At 50.4% G+C, this 25626-nt stretch overlaps 1 protein-coding gene across 1 annotated transcript in view; it reads right to left on the minus strand.

The window, feature by feature from the left end:
• Dennd1a (DENN/MADD domain containing 1A) overlaps positions 1 to 25626 on the minus strand; it is a 445652-nt gene that overhangs the window by 7686 nt on the left and 412340 nt on the right. The window contains exon 20 of the mRNA XM_013021256.1: positions 11347 to 11435. Within this exon, the coding sequence (XP_012876710.1) occupies positions 11347 to 11435 (89 nt within the window). The remainder of the gene's footprint in view (positions 1 to 11346; positions 11436 to 25626) is intronic.

Consider the following 25626-nt stretch of genomic DNA (forward strand, 5'->3'; position numbering starts at 1 on the left):
AAGCGGCGTTTCAAAAACCAAGACCAAAACAAAAAAAAGGACTGGAAACGCAGGGGCCTAAAAGCCAATAATAGCCAGTGGGATTTTGTGTGGCTCCCCCCGCCCCCCTGCTTCTTTTCATTTTTCCACGATGAGCATAGCTACTTCAACAATCAGGAATTTGAAGAAGAAATTTTTTAAAAAAGTTAAAGAAAACAAGTGAGGCTCGTGGCGGAGGCCCTGGAGAAGGGCCTTTTCTGATTAGCGGCGGCTCTCTGGAGCCTCCCTCAGATGCTTCTTTCGAGACTCCTTTTCATCTGTGATGTGGAAATTAAATATTCATCGTTATAAAAAATAGATCTCCCTTGTCAGCCACCTGTGAGCTCTACCTCTCTAAACAAACACATACCCAGCCCAGGGAAGCTCCACACCTGGCTCCTATGAATTATATACTGACCAGGGCCTGAAAGAGGCCAGGGGCTGGAGAGGAGTGGGGCCTGCAGACAGTGGTTCAAATCCCAGCCCCACCATGGCTGCTATCTTGTCCTGGGGAGCGGGGGGTTGCTTGCGTCTGCTCCCCTCAGTGAGCTGGGCCTGCTCCTAGCAGCCCTGGGAGGGGCTGGGGAGGTCTGGAGAGACATGGGCTGTCCAGGAGGGGCCGCCCGCGAGGGCAGCCCCAGCCTCCTTCCTGCGCTTCCCACTTCAGGTGGGACTCCTTGGGGTTTTATGTCAGGCAAGAGCAACAGGTCCAAAGCAAGCACCAAGAAGCACAGCTGCGGGCAGAAGAGGGGCGGCAGCTGCCCCCAGGGAGTGGGGGGGGCACTGGGACCAGGCTGTGCCATGATGCCCATCGCTGGTGCTAACCCAGCTCTTCCCCACGCTGGCTCCCAGAACCTCAAGGACCCCCGTTCCCCCACTGCCGTGTCTGTACCTCCCATGGTTCCTAAGGTCCTCAAAGCCAGTAGCCCGGGATCCCGCCTCAGGAGGTGGTGGGCCACAGCACTCTGTTCCCCTTCATTCCCAGGGCCCTTGAGACATACCCCAGCCCTCCCCGGACTATTGAGGGACCTGATGCACAGAGCCGTGCTCTGGCCAGCTCCGGGCAAGACCTGGCTCCTGCCACGTCCACAGAAGGACCACCTCCACACGAGCCTGGCCCTGGCCCTCTTCTCGAACCGCAGATGACCATTCTGGAACAGGAGTTTGCTGCATAAGCGGCAAGGAGGGGCGGGATGACCTAACAGATGACCCACTCACACACCCTAGCATGGGACGGCTCCTGAGCAGGGAAGGAGGGTCAGGCTAGGCTGCGCAGGGTCTGAGCCGCGCGTGGCTCTGTACAGACCCGCAGCCTCCCCCTGCCCTCCCCCTACACATCGGCCAGCTTACAATGTCTGAAACACATGCTCTTTGTCAGCTGGCCTTGCTGACCTACCTGGTGTACTGACCGCTCTTCTGCCTGCAGAACCTGGCCTAAGCGGCCAAGAGTTCTCAGGGATTCCTTGTTCTTCCTGGCTACTGCCTTGTGCTTCCCAGGGCCATTTAATCTCCTTTGAGTCTGTTTCTGAGTTTCTCAAGGGCAGGAGCCTGGCTTGTTCCCTCACCCCCACCTGGGGCCGCAGAGCACCGTGGAAGTTTCTGGTTGAACAAGTAAGAGCTGACGTGCTGGGGGAGGCCTCGGCTGGCCCATACTCCCGGGCCCCGCCACATCTTATGGCTCCTTTCATCACAGCTGTGGCTGTCATCGAAGTCCCCTCTTCCTGGGCTCCCCACTTATCCTCTGAGACCTTCTGAGACAGACAGAATAGCACCATGCCAGGGTGTGTGTGTGTGTGTGTGTCTGTGTGTCTGTGTGATGGACACAGGGCAAGCGAGTCTCAGGAAGTTGCTGAAAACAACTAGAAGGCCCGGGCTTCAGCGGGGCTAACAGTGGGCTGACGCAGCGCGGTGTAGGCCCTTGGCAGGGTCAGGTGGGATAAGGCTCTCTGGCGGCCCGGGAGCCACCTAAGCATGGACGCACACATTTATAGGTCCTGTGACTCTGAGCAGATAGCACTGACCATAACTGGCCACCTAACATGAACGCTACTATACCTGACAGAACTTTCTAGATTCGCAGAAGAGCAGGAAGCCTTGGTGATGGACCAGACCTTGCCTCCCTACATGTGTCCATGCAGGGAGAGGGAGGAGGGGGAACATCACTTCTAACCTTCAATGCAACTGTCTCCAGTTGGCTTTCCCAGCCAGCTAGGCCCAGTGTGTGTGTATAGAACACGCCAATGGCTCTGGGTGAAACTTGGATGTGATTTGGTCAGATTTGACCTTTGCCCTGTCCAGGCCACAGAGATGAAGATGACGGCAGTCACAGAATTGACAAGCCTTGAGCTATCTGCTGTCCATACCATTTCTCACTAAGACAGACAAGCTGAAGTTGGTGGGGGGGGCCTTGCCTGGGGTCACACCGAATCCACCTGTCTCTAAACCTCTTCAGTTTCTCAGATCTGAAACAATGAGACGAGAGGGGTGTGGCGCGGGGGGGGCAGGGGGGGAGGGGATTCCCCCATCTACTTTTAATGAAAGGTGAGATTTCAAAATAAACTTATTTAAATTCAGCTGCTCATGTTCTCCCATGAAACATACAGTCAGATATTTGTCAGAGATAAAGGATGGACCATCGAAAACGTCCAGGCTTAAATTTTTTATTAGCTTAAGGCGGAATAGGGGGGAAAAAAAGTGTACCTCTTCCCTCATTAACCCAATTCAGCTACCATCCTGCAGTCTGCCACCCACCAATCGCCTGGATTTTATTACACACAAAGGACTGTCTGTAAAAAGGCAGGTCGGGGCGAACTTGGCTACCCAGCGAGGGCTGCGATGTCTCGGGGAGAAAGAAAGGCTCTCTGTCCATCACCACTGGCACCCCATCCCCCGGCTCAGCGCCCCGCCTCTGCCCACCGCGCGTGTTGCGGAGTTCCCATGCAGATGACTCTGAGCCCTTTCTAATGTTTGGTTTAACGTGTCGCCGGTTAGCGAGTGCGTGTGACAGTGGTGACAGGCGAGGCTGTTCCTTTTTAAATACCATGTCAGAGCCGGCGTCAGGAAGCAGGGACGTGCTCTGTGCTCTCTGCCGTGCTGGGATCGCGCCGGCTTATTTTTTAATGAGGAAGATCTGCATCTCGAGAGTTTTTTTCATGTGTCACATCGCGTGGACAAATCAGCAGCACGTCACGCTGGTCCAAAATGAAATGCTGACAAATGTAGATATTTCAAATTTAATTGACATTTAAATGTACTTGAGATAAAGATGGGAAGGTATCAGCCAGGACTTGTCTCTGGAGGTAATGAAGGGGGTTGGTGATCATTTTACTTCGACACAAAGGTTCTTCACTTAGGCAATGGCTTGCTCACTCTGTGTCCCTCGGTGGCGTGGCCTTGGGGAGCAATGAGCACGGAGAGGCCCTGGGTGGAGGCCAGGTCCTGCTTGCCGGGCCTCCCTTCCCTCCCCTATTTAGGATAACTTTACTTCCTGGACTCAGTTTCTTCCCTGTGAAAGGGAGACTCTGTAAGCCCTCCTGAAGGTGATCATCAAAGTTAAACAGGGCTGGAGGCTTTGGCATGCAGTGACTCTTCAGTGTCTGTGCAGAGGCTCTGGGCACAGGTATGTCTCATGTCCAGGCTTCAAGGTAGCTGTCCCTGTCCTCAGATGAATGGGCCTCTGCCGAGCACAGCCGAGCACATCTGGCAAGTCTCACCTGCAGATTCCCAGTTTTGGCCTAATGAGGCCACAGGTCCAGTGTTGTAGGCCAAAGGCTTAGTAGTGGTTACAAATGACTGAAGCAGGGGCTGGGAAAGTGGCTCAGTGGTAGAGTGCTTGCCTTGCATGCATGAGGCCCTGAGTTAGATTCCTCAGCACCATATAAGCAGAAAATGCTGGGAAGTGGCGCTGTGGCTCAAGTGGTAGAGCGCTAGACTTGAGCTGAAATGCTGAGGGACAGCGCCCAGGCCCAGAGTCCAGGCCCCATGACCACCACCAAGACTGAAGCAGGGCAAATGAAGATTTCTGGTGGGCTGTGAGGCTCAGGGCCTGCAGAGGAGGCCCAGTGGCCTTGGATGAGGATCCCAACGGGGAGAATGTGGATGCCAGACTTTTCTTCCCAAAGAGAATGGAGGTTCCTTGATGCCCACTGGGGTCTCTTTGGGCACCATGAGCTGTGAGTTTAGGAGAGGCAGGAAGAGCTGGCAGGGACCAAAACCAAGGACTGAGGGTTACGAGCAAGACTGGGGTGGTGCGAGGTCTTGGGGTGCCAGGAAGTACGCTGGGCTCGATACCCCAGGTCACTGAGGTTGATGTAACCTTGGTTTTCCCAACCATCACTCATTATCTGTTGTGTAGTTTTTAGCCTATGTGTTCCTATGCATATTCATTCATTCCTCCGTCCACAAAAATCACTAAAGGCCAGTCTCACAGGCCCAGATTCGTTTCCACATGTCCTGAGATTCCTTTCCACATGTCCTGAGATTCCTTTCCAGGCAGGGAGAGACCCAAGCCACTCGGGCGGTCTGTGCTGGAGGGAGGTGGAGAGACGGCCACTAGGGGGCTCTTTTCTCAACTGGGAAGGGCATGGTGTGGACTTGGGAGAACACTGTCCTTCCCAGCTCCTTCCTGCTGAGCACGTGGGTCTGAGGATGGAGCTTGGGGTCCATGGCAGGGCATGTGGGGGCAGCGGCCCTGTGGGTGTGGCCTGGCCCCAGGAAAAGTTCTTCCGTTGCTAGGTCTTGACTCCTTTCAGGTTGAGTGAGGCTGGAAATGCCCTGGGCTGAGAAGACACTGGGGTGCCGATGACGTGGCAGGGAGCCACGGCAGCCTTGGAGAAATGGGGACGTGGAATTTGGAAGAGGCCCGAGTCTCAGCTGGGATGACAGCGCCTTTCAGGTGACTGAAGCGAGTGACTTCTGGGCATGGACGGAGCCCTTTTCTTGTAGTACCCTGAAGCCTTGCTCTGCCACGGAAAGAGCTTCCTCTCAAGCGACAGCTCATGGACGCCGTATCCCCCTTCCAGTGGCTGGAGGAGGCTACCGTGGATCACGGGGGCTCATTGGCAATCCCTGCTCTTCCAGGCGGGGCTCAGGCACCACATCTGACTTCAGGCTTGGCTTTGTCTCCCAAATCCACAGGGGGTGGAGGGGAGTCCAGTGAGGAGCCTCTCCCTCTGCTAATTGGGTCTGTGACCTTCTGTTGGGGTGTCTGGACCCGTAGCCATGCAGACAGGGGGTCTTGGCAGCTTGCCAGGAGGTAGCACAGAGCCAGCTGCCCCTCCCTCCCCGCCTGGGGTGTGTGTGGGGGGAGAGGGCAGGGCCCAGCTGGCATCTTGGAGATGTGTTCCTGGAGCTGGTGGCAATTCCTGGCTTTTGCAGGCAGGGCTGGTGGCCTGCTGGAAGTTTCACAGTCTCATCCTGGTCACCTCTGGCACTGTTAGATGCTCATTCTGTGTCTGGTGGTTGACTAATACTTGCCCCATCTCTAGGGTGGCTGGGCCACGAGTGGATCTGCCTTCACCGAGTGTTCAGTCATTCAGGAAACACCTCTGAACAGAGTCTGACTTGACTCAGGTCTGAGTCACAGTGGAAGGACACCCAGTCCCCACCCTAGAGGACTCGGACAACTGGTATGTGTGTGTGTGTGTGTGTGTGTGTGTGCGTGTGCACATGCATGTGTGTAGACACGTGGGTGTGAGGCTGGAGGAGCAATATCTAGGCAGGCTGGGATCGGGGGCAGGGAGGAAGAGTGGGCAGCTGTGGGGGCCACCATGTGTGGAGGCTGAAGCATTTGCTGGTTCAGGGACCATGCTCATGGGTTCCGTGCTGAAAGCGGAGGGGGAGGAGACTGGCGCAGTGGTAGGGCTGGTGGTGGGTGGGCTGGGATGTTGGTTTCCAGCACTCTGCCCCTGCACTAGGTTGCCATCTACATGACTGGGCCCCCAGGCCCAGCCAGGAGGGGCCGGGGTCAAGAACATGAGATGTACTGTGCTCAGGAGAGCAACTGGCCAACACAGAGAAGTTTGAGTGTAGTGGGACTGGGGCTTTAGGCAGGGTTCTCACTAAATATTTCTGGCAGCTTCTTCTGATCTTGTTTTCATCTTCTGGGATCTTGGGGCTGCATAACAGAGAGTCTGACACCCTGCACAGTGTGGCCTGGCCATTTGGTGAACAGACTGTCTACCCAATCAGCATGCCTGTAGGGCACTAACATCAGCTCTGGCAGGAGAAGAGGGTGGTACTGCTCTTTTGGAGTTACTAAATGATACAGGGCAGGCATCTACCTAGCAGAGCAGGTGAGTGCACCGGCTCGGCATTAAACTGACCCATTTAAGCTCAACTCTGCTACCAGCTGTATGACCAAGGGCAAAGATGACCTCTGAGTCTCAGCCACTGCTAGATAATCAAGCTCAGAACCCCCTTTCCACCCATTTCTCATGAGGACTTGATGAAGTGGAGTACATAAAGTACTTAGCACATAGTTCTCAGCTAATGGTACTTGTTAATTCTATTTCTTACAATGACACCAAGCAAACCACAGCTTGGAGAGCGCAGATAAGGATGAAAGCTAGTGAACAGCCTCAAGACCAAATCCCAAGCAGGGCTAGGTAGATCCTCAGTACATATACAACAGGATCTTCTATATCCAACAACAGGGTCATGAAGACACAGGGAACAGCCCATAGGAGAGGAGATTGCAAGAGAGGCAGAGTGTCAAGAAATACATATAGCAAAGAGACTGGAGGGGAATCTATAGGTATGTAACATGTATCTCAACTAAAGAGGGATTAAAAGGAAATGTTTTTCTTTTTTCTTTTTCATGTCTAGGATGTCTCTAAGGCTGCTGTATATTTTGAACAAACAAATAAACAAAAGTACTTGAAAAGCACAAACTTCCTATATTCTAGCCGGAGAGGTGAAAGGAACTATTCTCACTCAGGATGTAGCCAGCCAAAGCTCCTCTGTGAGTGGAAGAAGACAAGAGACCAAGCTGGTCAAAAGGGCTCAACTGTACAGGCAATTGGGACTGGTCCCTGAAGACCCAACATGGCCCATGAGCCCTTTGGGACTCAGAAGACAGCCTTGTGGCTAGCTTGTGAAGATGAACTAGGTGATGGCTTCATGTAATGCTCTTCCTCCATATCTGAGCTACTCTCTGAGGGCCACTGACTCTGGCCCCACTCCACCTCTCAGCAGGGATGAAATCCCAGGCTGCCTGGCAAAGAGCAGCACCTGGGGTGGGTCACAGACACTGGTGGAGCACAGTGCTGCCTTTGTGAGCTGGCTATTGGCTCTGTCTAGGTGCCACATTGGATGGAAATTCTCTAGCACCTGGGAGCCAGAAGGGAAAAAACTCTGGGCTTTGCAGCTGGGGTGCTGGCTGGGAAACACAGGGTCAGGCGCCGTGGTTTCACCACTCAGTGTAGTGTGGAGGCCTACTTAGATCCTTTTACTTTTTGAGATAGGGTCTTTCTTTGTAGCCTAGGCTGACTTGACACTTGCCTCTGCATACCAAGTGCTGAGATTGCAGGTATGTGATACCGTGCTTGGCCCAGAAGTAGGTTCTAAACAAAGAGCCTGGATACTGGAGAGTGAAGGACCAGACCTGTCAAGAGACAGCTGACTCTACTGAGCCTTTCCTTTAGCGTCAGCTTCTCCATCAGCTAAAGGGGAGCCACCACCTACCTTGCAGAATTTTTTTCTTTCGGTTGGTCATGGGTCCTGAACTCTAGACCTGGGCGTTGTCCCTCAGCTCTTCAGCTCAAGGTTAGCACTCTACCATTTGAGCCACAGCGCCACTTCCAGCCTTATCTGTGTATGTGGTACTGAGGAATCGAACCCAGGGCCTCATGCATGCGAGGCAAGCACTCTACCACTGAGCCACCTCCCCAGCCCCCTTGTAGAATCTTAAGAAATGCTCTTTCTCTTTCCCCAAGGAGACTCATTAAGTACCCATGGAAACTACTCCGGTAGCAGGAGGACTGAGGCTCTGGCTTCTGACTCTAGGCTCCAAAGAACCTAGGGGAGGGCTGGTAGGCTGGGCCAGTCATCTTAGGACATGGGGCTGTGTGGCTGGGCAAAGACAGACTACAAATGAACCCCCATAGACCTTGTGCCAAGGAGGGCAGCAGAGCATTAGGACACAGGAACCAGAACTCTGAATCTCAGCCTTGCCATTCTATGTAGAGGGCCTAGGAAGAGCAGATGCACTATGGGAGCCTGAGCTCCCTGTCTGTGGAAGCAGAAACCACTAGCACCAGAGGGCTGAAGACATGAAGGGGCTGGGCTGGGCTTCCTGCTGGCTGCCATCCAGCTAAAGCATCTGAATAATAACGGGAGGAGCTACCGCTTCATAGAGAGAAATGTAACTGCATATTAATCAGCGAATGCTAACAGAAAACAACAACCAAACAACAGGGAATGTTTCCCTAGAAATCTTTTGAATGCATTCTTCTAAAGGCCAACAAAAGGCCAAGAAGGGGCTAGGAAATTTACCCTTGATAGAGGAGAGTCTTCGTTCTGAATGAGTACATGCTAGTCTACAGGATTGAGCATGGAAACCCCTGCTGCAGGCCCCCTAGTGTGCATCTAACAGGTTCTCAGAGATATTTGCTGAATGAAAGACGCATGAACGCACAGATGGAGCAACGGACGGGTGGACGTCAGCTGGAAGGAGACTTCGGTGATGGACTAGCCAGAGAGCCGCCAGCCGCCACTGCCGGCCTTGGTGGGTCCCAGAATGCTGCAGGGCAGGGGACGCTTGCATTCTTAATCAGCCCTGGCTTCCTGTCCACCAAGCTGATGATGAAATATGTTGCTGGAAGTGACGGTTGGGGCAAGAGATCAGGAAGACCAAGTCTCCCTCCTCAACTTCAAAGATCCCACATACTCTTCTGCTGCCCCAAACTTCCAAGTTTCAGATTCACTTTGAAATTGCCAGTGGAGATGAAGACCCAGGATTCAAGAAAAGCCAGGGCAGATGAAAGGGCCAGGCACCGCGTCCACATACACAACACAAAGGCCCATCAGGCTCTGGCTCCTGCGTGCCGGAGCTGCAGCTTAAGGCTCCCAACACCATGCCAACAGATTGGTGGAGCTGGTTGCCCCCCCCAACAATATTTTATGAGGAGTCTGTTTTATTAAAATATTTTCCGCTGGATGCTTCCTGTGTTTCAAGAAGTTGGTCTTGCCAGCTGGAGCTGATGACAGTTGAGAAAAACACATCCAAGTGCTGTTGTGACATGGCATTTGGAAGTGGAGGAGCATGGTGGGGGGGAGGGCGGGGGGATGGCAGACTGGAAGAGACGCAGGAAAACACCCGGGTGGCACCAGAGATGTCACTGGCATGATGAGAGCACAACTTCCCTTCCTCCGCATCAAGAAAATGTGAAGAGAAACCCTCGTACTGACGTCCTGAAATATACCTCCCTCCTCCAGGTCTGAGTTGCTCTGAGGTGTGCTCACAGAAGACCTGCCATTTGTTTTCTGTTACAGCTGATTCACCACTTTCCCCCTCCCCCGAACCAGCCCCAGGCTTCTGCTGGCTCATCTCAACTCCTGATGTGTCCTGAAAAGAAAGGTAAGCATATTGCAAAAGGAAACTGAGAGTCATACTGACGCAGCGTAGGAAGTCACCAGAAAAAATACAGGGAAGATTCAGTCTCTATCTGGTTTAGGAGAGCAACAGTCGATATCAAAAGGGTTACAAAGTCCAGCTTCTCAGCAGGAATCTGGCTACACAATGGGCAATGCTTTTCCATACAATGGGAGAGTGCAGAGGTTCTGTGCAATGCAGTGATATTCTGGTTTAGCAACTCCATCTCTACAGTTCCAGGGCCTGTATCCCAGTACAGATACAGTGGCAGAGAAGTGACTCTAAGGAAATAAGTCAGTTTCCTTCCCTCAGGAGAAATCTGTAGGGCCAGAGGACATCGGAACTATGCAGCTTTCTCTCCACAAGGGGGCAATCATCATCCACCATCAGGGAGCTGCCTGGACCTCATTCCCCTTCCCACCAACCTATTGTGCTAGGCACCAGTTAAGTCTGCACAACTTCAAGAGTGTTCTCTTCCAAATCTCACATAAGCAGTACTAGAAAGGCATACGCATGTACACACATACACTCTCTCTAACTCTCTCGCTCTCTTTCACCTGAACTTTCTATGCAAGTCTCAATCAGTTTCTAGAAAAAGTGAAGCGCACTACAACCTGGATTAGGTCATAGCTCGACATTTCAGTTATTCCTTTTGGCTCTAGTTCTGGCTAGGATGTGCCATCTCCTTATAAATCCTTTCCCTGAGAAATGTTTGGAAAGCAGTCCCTTCAGAAAGGGTATTCCCTTTTCCACTCAAAGGAATGATTTTTTTTTTTCCAATTCCTCCAACAACTCCAGACCAAGACGGATCTGTGCACTTTCTTTTTTCTTTTTTTTTTGGGGGGGTCCAGTTGTTGGGCCTGAACTCTGGGCCTGGGCGCTGTCCCTGAGCTCTTCAGCTCAAGGCTAGCGCTCTACCACTTGAGCCACAGCGCCACTTCTGGCTTTTTTCTTTTTGTTTATGTGGTACTGAGGAATCGAACCCAGGGCCTCAGGCATGCAAGGCAAGCACTCTACCACTGAGCCACCTTCCCAGCCCCGATCTGTGCACTTTCTTTAGACATCCAGGAAGCCAGTGAGTGGCTGCTGAACTATCCGTGTGTCTTGGGAACAAAGGGAAGTAGCTCTGGAGTGGGGTTTTGAGCCCAGCCACTAGAGTAGCTCAGCCTCTGTATACAAAGCTTTTGGCCTGCATCTTCATTCTCCTCATCTATCCAACAGTCACTTGGGATGTGGCCGATTCAGGTTCTAGGATAGTTCCTCAGCATATCCCAAGGGCCTGCCCAGGGAGCCCACATGCTGTGGCAAAAGTGAAAAGGGGGCTGAGCATATCTTTGTGCATAAATCTGAGCAATAGAGAGAGACCTTATGCCCCACCAGATCTAGGGAGAGGGTAGCCTCGTTAAATAGTTGCCCGTTGCCAATTCTCATCTATGAACTCTATGTCTCCAGCATAAGAAGCCTGGGACCTTCCTGAATTTTGTCTGAGTGCCCCTTGGGTCTCATCACTCTTAACCCAGACCAGGTACCCAGCTCCTCAGCTTCTGGGGCCTCTTGCTGATATGATAGCCAGATGAACAGAAGAACACGCAGAAGCCAGTACTGAAGGCGAAGCCCTGCTCCTGACTGACCCCTTTGTAAAACACCTGCTCAGTGCTCCAGGGAGGAGCACAACATACTGGCTCTCCTATGTTCTTCCAGACAGACGAGCGAGGGGGTGGGGCATAGGTACTCACTGCTCAGGGCTTGAGACAGATGTCCTCCGGCCTTCCGTGGTGATATTGCTCTTCGGTCTCTTGACGACATGGGGACGGGGTGGGCGCACCTAGAATGGGCACAGGGAAACCCCCAAGGAGTGAGTTGGAAAAGCCATACAGGGACATTGTGAAGGTTTAGATAAGCATTCCAGAAGAAATGTTTGGGGATCTTCAAGGTGCAGGCTACAAAAGCCCCACTCATCATGGAGAAACCACCCCTTTGTGTGCTGCAGATAAGATGCATTACTAGGAATTCTGTGGCGCATTCAAATCAGGAAAATTCTCTTCACCTGCAGGATGGGGACAGACTCCCTGCCTCCTTGTTGTCAGGCTGTGACGGTGGCTGCAGGGGACGCAAAACATCCTACAGCTCTTCACCACAGAACCCAGACACCTGAAAGGTTTCACTGAGATTTTTTTTGAGATACACATGCTTAATTTTGCTCTTTTATAGTCAAATCCCATCCCATGCTTCCCCAAATGGGAAGGGGGAAATGCAAATACCAACATGGGAGAGTCCTGTTTTGCTTCTCAGGGTCCTCCAGCAGGGCTCAGCCAGCTGTTGTCCCTGTGTGGCCATGCTCATGGCGCAGACCTGGTGGAGGAAGTGGATGGCTTCCTAATCTTGTAGTTAGAGCCTCGGTGCCAAGATGGGTTATTCCAAGCTGCCACCTCTGAAAGCCCACAGAAAAAGATGCCTCCCTCCCCAGGAGAGTCTGTGAATGGGTGTCAGGCTGAGAATTTCTAGGTATGTGTAGAAGAAACTCATTCAGTCCAATCAACATTCCATGGTACCACCATCTCTGACCGTTTCCAGTGTTGGAGAGGGGGAAGGGAAAGCTCTAAGCTAAGAAAGTCCCTCTGCATTCCATTGCCAATAAAAACAGCCGAATGCTGAGGGCAGCGCACAGGGCTTGCTTTCCCTGCATACATGAGACCACACTGGCTGGATTTGCCAACAAGATGGGGAAAAGAGGGTGCATGAACTCCTGGCTGCTCTTTTCCTTAACACCTCTGCTGGCAATCTTTGGGTAACACAGCACAGTGGCTCAGGAAGAAGATTATAGAAGTTGGCTACATACTAGACAAGTCTTTATAGGGTCCCATCTGATCCTCAGGTTTGCGCATGTCTGATCTAACCAAAGTTTTTCCTGTGAAGCAGCCAGTTTGAGCTCAGCTTTGTTTGGCAAAGTAGAGGTGTGGTAAAAGCCAAATGCATTCCATCAAACCTGCTTTGTCTTCTTCCATGGACCCATTGTAAAGTACAGGGAACACCCCAAAGTGGTGTTCTACTGCTACATAGTGGGAGCTTTGTAAATGCTTATCCTGCTTCTCAGTGACATGTGTGCGTGTGTGCATGTATGTATGTGTGTGCACATGCATGTGCCAGTTGTGGGGCTTGAACTCAGGGCCTATACACTGTCCCTGAACTTTTTGGCTGAAGACTAGTGCTCTGCCACTTGAGTCACAACTCTACCTCCAACTTTTTGGTTAATTAGAGATTAAGAGTCTGACAGACTTTCCTGCCTGGGTTGTTTTTTTAACCATGATCCTCAGATCTCTGCTTCCCGAGTAGCTGGGATTACAGGCGTGAGCCATTGGTACCCAGCTTTTTTTTTTTTTAAACCAATAACAAAGGAAGACCAGGGTGTCTCTGCATTAGAAGTTGGATCACAGGTTGATCTTATCCCTCTTAATAACCTGTGCAGTACCTAGTGTGTGTGTGTATATATATGTATATACACATACACACACACACACACATACACACACACACACACACACATATAGTGGCAAGATTTGTAGAAACATACAAATGTTGTTGCATGGCGTCCAAGAGGTGCAGAATGCTGCCACTATTGCTGTCATTATTAATGGAAGGGCACCTGCCATTCAGCAGATATTTGGTCATCATTTGCTGAACAAACAAATAATACATTCACCCCTATTCTAGCTGCACGTTGGCTTCCCTAGAGCAGCTCGGCTCCTCTGGCAGCCGTACGCGGGCTCCCCTGACTAGAGGGTTCCCCCAGCCTCTCCCCACAAAGGCGATGCAGCTGGAGTGAGGAGCAGGCCTGTCCTTGGCTGGGCCGGGGCAGGCGCTCAGGAAAGGTCAGACATTAAGCCTGTCAGCTCGTCCTGAACAGCGCTGTGCCTCGCTACAATAAAGGCGGGTTAAGAATGTGAACTTGTGGCTGAAATGGGGGGATTAAGTTTGTGGCAACTTCAACTGAACTTGCAACGTGGTGAAACATGGGGAAAAAGAACAACAGAGCTAATTAGACGAGCTGAGCTGTCAGAGTGCCGCTGAATGGCTCAGCGCCAACAAACAAAAGGAATGGGTTGGCAATCAGCAGGATCGATGGAGGAGACTGCTTCATTAGGGATGATAAAACAGACAGAGGAGGGAGAGGAAGGGGGAGGCGGGGGGGGGAGGAGAGGAAGACACAACGGACCAGAGACAGTCACCCTGGCGGTTACAGACCCACCCAGACACACACACACACACACACACACACACACACACACACACACACACACACACACACACACACACACACACACACACCTCAATGCTGTGGACAAAGCCAGACCCAAACCTCCCAGACAACCACCTAGATATACCAAGGCCTGGGGACTGTGACTTACACACAATCTAATATCATCCACAAAGGCGTGAGCAAGAGGTAAAAAAACATACAAATCATACATGCACATATTACCTCCCTTCCCCCACCCCCTCCACACACACAGTGGTAGACTACAACCAGACCCAGACACACATAGGCAACAAGGTTTAATTAGGCCTAATTCCTAAGATGATGCAGACAACCCCCTTTTGGGGGGCTTGGGCTAGGTGGGGGCTGGGTGGAAGGAGAAAAGCCACCCGCACACACACAGGGGCGGCCCACCACAGCCAGGATCCCAGTGGTGCCCGGGGAGAAAATGCTAAACAGGGATTTCCAGCTCTGTTCGGGGGGACCGGAGGGGAAAGTTGGGAAGCCAGCCAATTCCCGCTGGATTTAAAACCTGAGAAATCTAAGTCGGCAGGGTTAAATGTGCATTGAATACAAAAGCACGAGTACATTTGACTTTAATGGTGAGCAAGAAATAATAAATACAGAGCTTATAAAGTGCTTCGCATGCAGGCCGACCACAGCCTGCCTCTCTCCTGCGAGCCCCAGCACTGCCCTTCATGGGTAAGACACCAGCATGGTTTGCTGCTTGTTGTTGTTGTTTTCCTTCTTTTAAGAAGGGAATCCAAATCCTCTGTTCATAACTGAACTCCAAACACTTGTGCCAGGCTGCAAAGCTCCCTGCAGTAAGGCTTGAGTGGCCAGTGGCCCCACTGTTGACCTAGGCGACGTGACCCAGCAAGGGCTGGCTGGGCCACGTCCTGGTGTGGACACCACCTCTCTGAGACCCAGAGGGCGGGGGTGCCCTAGGCCTCCCTGGCTCCCACCCAGGGTGCCGTGGTGACTGCTGGAACTGCTTGCTTGAATGCACGCAGACTTAGCAGCTTGGATGGCCTGCAGCCTTTGGGCCCCAGAAATCATAAATCTTTTAGGGCTCCCAAAGGTTCAGGGATATGTGCCTGAATCACACACACACACACACACACACTATCCAGGCCACAGATATGCCCTCACTAGCTTCATCATGTGAGCATTGCTAAACTCACTTCACAGATGATACAACTAAGGCTCAGAGAAAGCAAGCAAGGGTCTTCTCTAAGGTTACGTGGCCAGGAAGTCCAGGGCAGGCACACCATAAACCCAGTGGAAAGGGAACCGAGCGCCAGGCTAGTCACTGCCTGCCCAGGCCAGGTGCAGGTGCAGCTGCTACCCAGACTTCAGGAGCCACCTCTGCCTCCCGAAGTCCTCGGGTATCAGTGGATGGGCCAGACACTCCCTATTCTGCATGGGGCCCCACAGTGGTAACAAAATAGAATCCACTCTGGCCATTTCCAGGACTTGAGTTTCTCAATGGGGACTGACTCCCTATCTTCCCTCGATCCCAGGCCCCTAAGAACTGAGCTCCTCACTGGCTTGAGAGCTGTGTGGTGAGGGGCACAAGAGGTAGGCCTGGCCTCTCTATGGCGGAAATGCTTCTGCCTGCTGTGGGCTACAATAAGGACAAATGAGACAACAACCACTCATGTGCCTCATATAGGCCTAGACACACTGGTATATACCCCCAAAATGGTGATTCTTGTCCTCTGTGTCCTGCTGGGACCTACACGGCTGGAGATTTCAAAGTAAGCCTAACTGGCTACTAAGGAATTCATTTTTTTCTCTAAGACTTTGCCCTAACCCTAAATGCTAAGTCCAGCTCTTTCTATAGAGATGGAGGTTCCAGGGAGTTTGGGGGTGCTGAGGAATATAGGGTACTACAGCTTGGTGATCTCTGGTAAAGGACTTGGGTTTAATTACTAAGCATCTGTTTTTCATCTGTAAAATGGGCAGTGACAATGCCTACTTCATAGAGCCACTTACTGTGAGAATAATTGGGATGAGGCACCTAACAATGATTGGGAGGGGGGCGGGGGCTGTAAAATCTTAAATGAATTGTGTGTGTGTGTGTGTGTGTGTGTGTGTGTGTGTGTGTATGTGCCAGTACTGGGGCTTGAGCTCAGGGCCTTGCATTCTTGCTTGGCTTTCTCATAACAGCTAATTTCTACCACTGGAGCCACAACTCCACTTCTGGCTTTTTGATGATTAATTAGTCTGACTTCCCTGCCTAGGCTGGCTTCAAACCTTGATCCTCAGATCTCAGTGTCCTGAGTACCTAAGTTACAAGTACAAGTCACCCAGCACCTGACCCAAATGATTGTGTGTATGTGTGTGTAGGTCAGTCCTAAGGCTTGAACTCAGGGCCTGGGCACTGTCTCTGAGGTTTTGGGCTCATGGCTAATAATGTCTACCACTTTGAGCTAAAGTGCCATTTCCAGCTTTTTTGTAATTAACTGGAGGTAAGTCTCATAGACTCTCTTGCCCAAGTTGGCTTTGACTTGTGATTCTCAGATCTCAGCCTCCTGAGTAGCATGAACTATCAATACCTGGCCAAATGATTTTTTTTGTCTTGTTTTGTGTGTGTATGTTTTTAATGACAAGTTTTTTTTTGGGGGGGGTCAGTCATGGGGCTTGAACTCTGGGCCTGAGCACTGTCTCTCAGCTCTTCTGCTCAAGGCGAACGCTCTACCACTTAAGCCACAGCACCACTTCAGTTTTCTGGTGGTTTATTGGAGAAAAGAGTCTCATGGACTTTCCTAGGATTACAGGTGTGAGTCACCGGTGCCTGGCTTTAATGACAATTTTTTTTTATGCTATGTTAAAACCATCTTTGATCTTTATTAACTGCTTGACTAGAAATTCTTTTTTTTTTTACTTTTTTAATATATATTTTTTATTGTAAAGATACTGTACAGAAGGGTTACAGTTACATGAGTAAGGTAGTGAGTACATTTCCTATTGAGCATTGTTACCCCCTCCTTTGTTTTCCTCTACCATCCCTTCCCTCCCCACCTCTCCAACTCCTCCCTTCCCCCACTCAAAGTTGTAAAATTCATTATCAACATAGTGTTTTAATGACCAATTTTAAGATGTAAAGCCTAGTAAGACTAAGAACTGCTACTGGGTGCTAACCCAGTGCTGGGTGCTCTTCAAGTATCATCCACTTTCATCTCCACCAAACACCTCTAAGAATGGGTCTGGTACAAAGAGAAGGGTGGTTCAGAGAGCATCAGTCTTTTTCCAGGGGTACACAGTCTAGCTTTGTTGACTTCCAAAGCCATGCTGCTAATGTCTGTTCTGAAACACTCATTACATAGCACAAAGTGTTACCCAGAAGGGCTTCCCCATCCTCCAGGAAGGTCTTCTTGCTGCTTGTGCCATGTCTCCTGGGACAGTGAGCAGACACAGTCCAGCCCCTGCACAGCTGTGCTGATGGGGGCACTGGATGATCCATCATCTCATGTGGTGGGAACTACAGACTTGTGACAGTCACAGATAAAGCCTCTTAAGGCCCCTACCCCGCCCCACAGATGTGTAACTCCCTCACATGGTGGGGAAGGGGAGGAGATGGCACCAGAAAACACCAGCCTCCACGCAGAGAGCAGCTAAAGAAAGCATGGTGAGTGTGTATGCTAAGGACTTAAAGCAGACATGGGGCTTGGTTACCTGCACTGTCTGAACTCTGTGTCAGCACAAGATGGACCTGGACAAGTGTGCCAGAAGGGTGGGATGCCAATGTATAAGGGCGCTTTGGCGGGAAATGGCCCCTGGTGCTTGGCCACGCAGTGGTGGCTGCTTTGGACAGTAGACTGGGAAACTCTGCTTTAGTGAGTTACCATCAACCAAATAGTCCTGGCAAGTTTTCTAAGTGTAGGCACCATTGGTGTTATTATGCCTCAGAACACTCAGTCTGGGCATACAAGGAAACAACCACAGTGCCAGACACAGGACCCACATCCGGGACCTGTCTGTTCCCTTCCTTGTTAAAATACCTGGATAGGGCTCACCCTGCATCCCCCACTCTCTCCCAGGCATTGGCTTATCACCTTGTCCTTGTGAGCTTTGGCAGGGGGTGGTTCCTGTCTCCATTCTCAGGGTGTAGGCTCCCCCCCCCACCCCCGCCCCCAGCACATCAAATGCATTTCCAAACCGAGATCTGGCAGCACGAGACCCCTGCTGCCAGGCTCCGGCTTCCTTTGTGAGGCAGCAGCAGTTGGAAGAAGGCTTTAAAGCTCACTAGCTAGAAAATACAGCTCATCCTGAGACATTTGCTCACGTGACACACGTGGCACACTGCCACCACAGCTACCTACAGCTCTGACCTGCGAGTCAGTAAACTGATTCAGGAAAAAGGAGAGAAGCCCGGAAAATGCAAGTACAAGTTCATGCCACACAGCAAGGGAAGCTGAAAAAACCCCACTTCCCGTTTCCTTGAGCCAGGCAGGGGAGGCCACACTCCCAAGGTTTAGTGAGGCCGGGATGAAGGGCTCAGGCAGTGTTAGGCAGGGCAGGGGGCACTACCACCAGCTACTCACGGGCCTCCAGCGCTGGATCTTGGGAGGTGGCGGCCGAGTGGGACGAAGTCTTTGTGGCTGCATTAAAGTGGAAACTTGAAACATCAGTACACACTGAGAAGGTTTGATGCTTTTCCACACACCGCCTGGGAGAAAGCCTCTGGCCAAAGCTGGAGGTCCATCCTTAATGCTTCCTGCTCCTCTACCTCCATTGTCCATTTTCTGGGGCTATCCCCTCATCTAATTGTATGTGTGTGTGTGTGTGTGTGCGTATGTGTGTGTGAGCGTGTGTGTATGTGTGTGTGGTTCTAGGGTTTGAACTCAGGGCCTGGGCACTGTCTCTGAACCTTTTTTTTTTTTGGTCGTGGTGCTTGAACTCTGGGCTTGGGCGCTGTCCCTGCGGAGCGCTCTACCACTTGAGCCACAGTACCACTTCTTGCTTTTTTTGTAGTTTATTGGAAGCAAGAATATCACAGATTCCTGTCTGGGCTGGCTTCAAACCATGATCCTCAGATCTCAGCCTCCTGGGTAGCTAGGATTACATGTGTGAGCCACCAGGGCTAAAATTTAGCCCTCTGGCTAAATTTTAATGCTGGCCTTGGTTTTGGCCTGGATTAGTGTAGTCATCTCCCAGCAGGGCCTCCTTTTCTAATCTCCGATATTCTCCATACAGGCCAAGGGTCCTTCTAAACTGCTGTACGACACAACTCATCCATATTCAAAACCTCTACTGTCCCCTCCTATTCTAGGGTGATAGCTTATCTGGGACAGTTTTCTATCTCTTCCAAGACCTGGTCACTGCTACGTCCCACACAGATCTTCTCTTATCTTCCCTGAGAAGATTCCTAAGTGGTCCTTGGCTTTTGTGCTTTGTCTCCTACCTGCCCTGTGAGGAAGACTTACCCCATCCCAAAAGACCTGGCAAGTGTGCACTTGTTTTTCAAGACCCTATTATTGTGAAGTATCTCACCTGGACACTCACCTGCGTATCTTTTAAAAATTTGTTCCCATATCTCTACAGAAGGCCGTATGGAACTTAGAAAACAAATACCTGTTCAACAAGTGTCTATTGAATGAATGTAGTTTGCACAGAATTCTTGACTTTTGAAACCAGAATTTAAATAGAAAACAATACAGCATAGATTTCTCAGCTCTCCCCTAAAACTTTTGTCTCCAAAGTCATGCCGTCTCCTTTCAACAGTCCATTTAGATGCCTGAACAGGTGTTGGAAATGGGTAAGCAGTGAAAATTCATATAAGACCAACATCAAGAACCCCAGAAACCTCTGCTAGCTTCCAGTCACCTAAAGGTATATCCCAAAGATATACCTCCATTTGACAATGATTAGGCCTGGAGTGGCCAATACAAGAGCCAATATCCACTTGTGATGAAGATTTCAGAGATTCAGTATTATAAAAGAACATAAAGCTAGATGCTGGTGACTTATGTCTATAATCCTTGCTACTCAAGAGGTTGAGGTCTGAGGATCATGGTTCAGAGACAGGCTGGGCAAGAAAGTCTGTGAAACTCATATCCAAAAAGCCAGAAGTGGAGCTCAAGTGGTAGAGCACTAGCTTTGAGCAAAAGAAGTTGAAGGACAGTGCCTAGGCCTAGTTCAAACCTAAGGACTGGCACCAAAAAGATAGAGAGAGAGAGAGGTGGAAGGAGGGTGGGGGAAAGAGTAAAAGGGAGAGAGAGAAGTAGAGGGGGAAGGGGAAAGAGAGAGAGGGACAGAGAGAGGGGAGAGTGAAAGGGAGAGAGAGAGGTAGAGGAGGAGAGAAAGGGACGGAGAGAAGGAGAGGGAGACATAAAAGGAGAGGGAGAAAAAATACATCAGTAGTTTTACACTGATTACGTGTTGAAATATTTTGTATTTATTATTATTGTACATGCCTATGAACAAAAGGCAAAAGACAGGAGGATCTTTTTTTTTTTAAAAAAAAAAAGTTTTGTTAATGCTGGGGTTTGAACTCAGGACCTTCTGCTTGGTAGGCTAGTGCTCTATCATTTGAACTACTCCTCCAGCCTTGCTCATTGCTGGTTATTTTGGAGATGATAGTGTCACAGTGCTCAGGCCTCTGGGGTCAGACAGCTTAGGACAGAATCCCATCTACCCTCCAGGTTACACTCGTACATGGCCTGGCCATTCTGATGTCACCTCACTGTGCCCGTCTATGAAGCTGGGGTAATGGGCAGCACTGTAGATTCAGTGAGAAGATGCAAGTCTAGCTCTTCCACAGTACCACCACTGGACATGAACTGTGACTACCATTCATTAGCAGCTTTTCCAACCTCAGCCCAACCCTCTCCCAAACCATCTTGTATACTTGTTTCCAGAATGAACTTAAGAAAACACATACCCAGCTTAAACCATCTCAGAGGAAGATTTCTATCAGGAAACGTGGCTCTGAGACGTGTGCTGGGGTGTTCTAGCTAGACAAGTCTGCTGTCTGGCTCCTTCTGGAGATTCACAGTGCCTGTCAACACGGCAAAGGCTGGTGTGTTTCAGCAATGAAAAAAATACCACCCAAGCCAGAAAACAACAACAACAACAACAAGAACAACAACAACCCCAAACCAACAACTATGAACTCTTTATAAGAAGTTCTGTCTGGACGCCAGTGGCTCATTACTATAATTCTAGCTACTCAGAAGGCTGAGATCTGAAGATCATGATTCTAGCCCAGGCAAGAAGGTCCATGAGACTCTTATCTTCAATTAACCACCTAAAAACTGAAAGTGGAGCTGTGGTTAAAAGTAGTAGCCTTGAGCAAAAAAGCTTAGGGAAGCCAGGCGCCAGTGGCTCATGCCTGTAATCCTAGCTACTCAGGAGGCTGAGATCTGAGGATCTAGGTTCAAAGACAGCCAGGGCAGGAAAGTCTGTGAGACTCTTATCTCCAATAAACCACTCAGAAAACTGGAAGTGGCACTGTGGCTCAAGTGGTAGAGTGCTCATCTTGAGCTGAAAAGCTGAGGGACAGAGCCCAGGCCTTGAGTTCAAGCCCCACAACTGACAAAAAAAAACAACAACAAAAAACTCAGGGACAGTGCCCACCCAGGCCATGACCACCACCACCACCACCACCAACCAACAGAAAGTTCTATATCCTATCCTAGAATTACACCTGTAATTCTAGCTACTAAGGAGGCTGAGATCTGAGGATTACGGTTCGAAGTCCAACTAGGAAGAAAAATCTGAGAGAATCTTATCTCCAATTAACCAGCAAATAACTGGAAGTGGAGATGTGGCTTAAGTGGTAGAGTGCCAGCATTAAGCAAAAAAAAAAAAAAACTAAGCAAGAATATGAGGTCCTTATTATTTACTTATTTAATTTTAGGTGCTGATCCTAGGGTTTGAACTTGGGGCCTGGGCACTGTCCCTGAGTTCTTCAGCTTAAGGCTGAGGCTTTACCACTTTGAGCACCAGCACCACTTCTGGTATTCTGGTGGTTAATTGGAGATGAGAGTCTCACAGACTTTCCTGCCTGGCTGGCTTTGAATTGCAATCTTCAGATACCGTGCCTCCCCCCCCCCCGCCCGCCCCCACCCCCGCAAGTAGTTAGGATTACAGGAGTGAACCCTGGGTACATACTACTACTACTACTACTACTACTACTGGGTCTATCATATAGCTTGACATATGATAAGTACTCAGCTACTGATTTTTGGCTTAAACTTCCTGGCACAAGAAAAGTTAGTCCTCTACAATCTCTAAGTAACTTTCTTTTTATTTATTTATTTTATTTTCAAGATGATGTAAGGTCCAACTTGTTATCTCTTCCCTTATTTTTCTTTCTTTTTTTGTCATCATGGGGCTTGAACTTTGGATCTGTGCGCTGTCCTCAGCTCTTAAGTTCAAGGCAAGCACTCTGCCACTTGAGCCACAGTGCCACTTCTGGTTTTCTGAGTGGTTCATTGGAGATAAGAATCTCATGGAGTTTCCTGCCCGGGCTGGTTTTGAACCAAGATCCTCAGATCTCAGGCTCCCAAGTAGCTAGGATTAAAGGGGGAACCAACCAAACCCGACTCCTTTCCTCATTTTTCTTTCTTTCTTTTTTTTTGGGGGGGTCCAGTCGTGGGGCCTGAACTCTGGGCCTGGGCACTGTCCCTCAGCTCTTCAGCTCAAGGCTAGCGCTCTACCACTTGGGCCACAGTGCCACTTCCAGCTTTTTTCTTTTTGCTTATTCTGAGGAGTCGAACCCAGGGCCTCAGGCATGCAAGGCAAGCGCTCTACCACTGAGCCACCTTCCCAGCCCCCTTCCCTCATTTTTCTAAGTAACTTTCTGTTCTGCAGATGTGCTCGTTCTTTTACAACTGCACTTATAAATGGAGCAAGAAAGTAGTCCTCAGCCATACCCAGTCCAGAAGCTGGCAGAGTGAGCAGGGGTATGTGCTCTAAAGATATCAAGGAGGGTAATAGTGGCATAGGAGTCTAAGTAGACAGATAAAAACAAAACCCCACCAGAGCAGCCTGAATCTTCCCTGTGGGCTTTCAGCACTAAGGATCTAGTCAGAGGACCCAGAAGAAATAATCAGGGAGAGGCAGCTAGGCTTTCTAGTCCTCCACATATGCTGACACAGGATGCTGGGCAGGTACAGCTTCCTGGGGTGGCCACTAGAAGAAAGGGGAACTCTCAGCAGGAGGTGGTAGAGAGTCCCTGGGACTGAAGGAGAAAGAAGGGAGTGGTTGTACCAATGACCAGGGTGGGCGCTGGGGGTGGGTCCTGAGTTCCAGCAAGGTTCTAGAGGAGTGTCAGGGGATTACACAGCAGTCACAAGGGGAGAGTGGTTTTAGACACTAGAATATTCAATGTGTGGAGAGCCTCTCACCACAGAAGCCTGGTTCCCAGCCTAGCTCATTGCTGGGTGGCTTGGGCGAGCCCTGGCGCTCAGTGTCCTCATCTGTGAGCACAGCCTTCAGGGAATGCTGGCATATCGCAGCTCCTCACAGAGGGTCTGTGCGGCATGGAGGGGCTGTGTCTCTTAGGGGAGAGAGTGGAGAGCTTCTTGGCCATAGCTGCAGTTCCCCAGTGATGCTGGGGTGGCTGCCTGTTGGGGACAGATCACAGTGGACGAGTGGTTGCAATTTGGTGGGAAGAGGGGGTGAAGAGAGAAGCTAGGGAAGGATCACCTCAAAAACAAAACAAAACAAACCCAGACCTCTGTCCAGAACAGTAGCCCGAGTGTCTGAGGAGCTGTACTTGACACTTAAGGGAGCATGGCACCACAGGAGTGCGGACAGAGCCTGAGGAGAATGCAGGACTCCTGCAGTCCCTGCTAGGACTTAAGCAATGAGCATCGCTGTGAGCCTAGAGCTACCCCATTGCTGCCAAGCGCAGCCCTGTGTGCGGCTCTGTGCACCCACAGCCCACAGCCCACAGCCAAGCCTATGCATCTGCCTGGTCCCAGGGGTGGGGAGCCTGTTCTTTCACTGACAAGGAACAGACTGACGAGAGGGAAAGCGACCCACTCCACGCCCCTGTCTGGTAGTGATTATGAAGTGCGGGGAGCAGAGTGGGGCTCGGGTCTCTTGACTTCAAATCCACCACTTGCTGGTGACAAGGGAGGTAGTACAACAACCCTAGAATTTTAACATAGGAGCAGAGCAGGGTGGTCCAGAGCCCTTCCTACAGAAATCAAGTCCTATGGGGTCCTCAATTCCCTGGCTGGCTGGACATGTGGCCACACGCATTGCTGTCTCCTGAGATCAAAAGAATTGGGACTTGGACAGTCTTTGGCTAAGAAGAGTCCAGTTAACCATGTGTCTGGCACCTCCCAGTGGACTGTGGCAGGCCAGACGGGAGGCTGGACAGTCCTTCCTGAGGTCACCTCTAGGGGGAAGCACATTTACCCTGGCAAGTAGAAGGCAACTTCCCAAATGTGTTGATGAAACAATTACCAGAGGCCAAGGCCCAGGGATTCAGAGGAGGATAAGACACACAGCTCTTAATCCTTCAACAACAGAGTGTAGAGGGGATGCAAAGTGGGAAAGTATCTTTCTTTGTGAGAGGATATGAGCTTAGGCCCTAAGAAATATTCTTTGAGTTATAAAGAGAGGACCCATATCTTCTCCACTCTTTTCTGGTTGAGGTCAGCACTGGCTCCACCACATGCATGAGATAGCCCACCTCCCTGAGTCTCACTGACTCTTCTGGAGCAGGAGAAAATTCCATGTAGCAGCAGGAGGCCCGGCTGTGAGTCTGAGGACAAAATGAGACCATCTGATCCTATCTTCCCATCAGACTCACAGGTAGTCCCAGAAAAATCCTGGGGACACCAGGACCTTGTTTTCAAGGTGTACGCTTTAGCTAGACTCTGTTGAAGGACCCTGAAACTTAACAATAACCTCTTTCATTTATATGATGTGTTCTCCTCTCAAAGCATTTCTGCTTCTCATCTTCCTTTTGAACCTTCCCTTCCCTGGAAAGGAAAGTTAGAAAAGGATTCTTTCCATTATGGACTGGAAACAGAGAGGTTAAAGGACTACTATGAGGTCACACAGCTAGTAGCAAGAACTAAAACAAGCAGGTTTTCTTAGTTCAGTGTGCCATGCTTGTTCAACAAAATTTCTAGTCATTTGGAATCCTTCCTGACATGATTTTTTCTAATCCTTGTCCCTTCTGTTGTTAGGGATGTGTATCTTAAGAGAAAAGGCTTGAAAGAGAGTGACGGATGTCTTTCCCTTCCTTCTTTATTTGAGCATCTATTCTGACACTTTGGTTTGATTGCTCATTTAACAGTGGGGTCTACAGTGCTCTAGGTCAGGGGCCTGTTGAGTGAACAGGACTTGGGTAGTTGGGACATGAGGATGCCAGTGTCCCAGGAGATAAAGAGACAGGACCTTCTCCCAGACTGGGGCTGTGTATATGGCAGAGACATGGCGCTCTACCAAGAGGGGAGGGAGGCTAGAAATGAGGAGAGGACAGGCCAGGCCTGGACTTGGGAAGAGACTGAGGGAACCAGATAAAAGAGTGTCAACCATCAGGCTAAGAAGTTCGGGCTTTCTTTCAGGTACGTGGGAGTCACAATCAGGGATACCTAAGAGTCCTTGGTGAGCTGGACACTCCCCTCTGGCAGTGACACCTGTCCAAGCCTCCATATTGTCAACTAGCTATGGCTGTGCTAGGACTGCTGGGAGATGTGACCACAAGTAGGGACACTCTAAAGTGTGATTGACATGGAGGTTCCAGTGGAGAGAGGCACTCTTTGGCCTGTGCTGGTCTGGTCTGGCC

The sequence above is a fragment of the Dipodomys ordii genome, unplaced genomic scaffold (assembly GCF_000151885.1).
Source record: "Dipodomys ordii isolate 6190 unplaced genomic scaffold, Dord_2.0 Scaffold55, whole genome shotgun sequence".
NCBI classification, from domain to species: Eukaryota; Metazoa; Chordata; class Mammalia; order Rodentia; family Heteromyidae; genus Dipodomys; species Dipodomys ordii.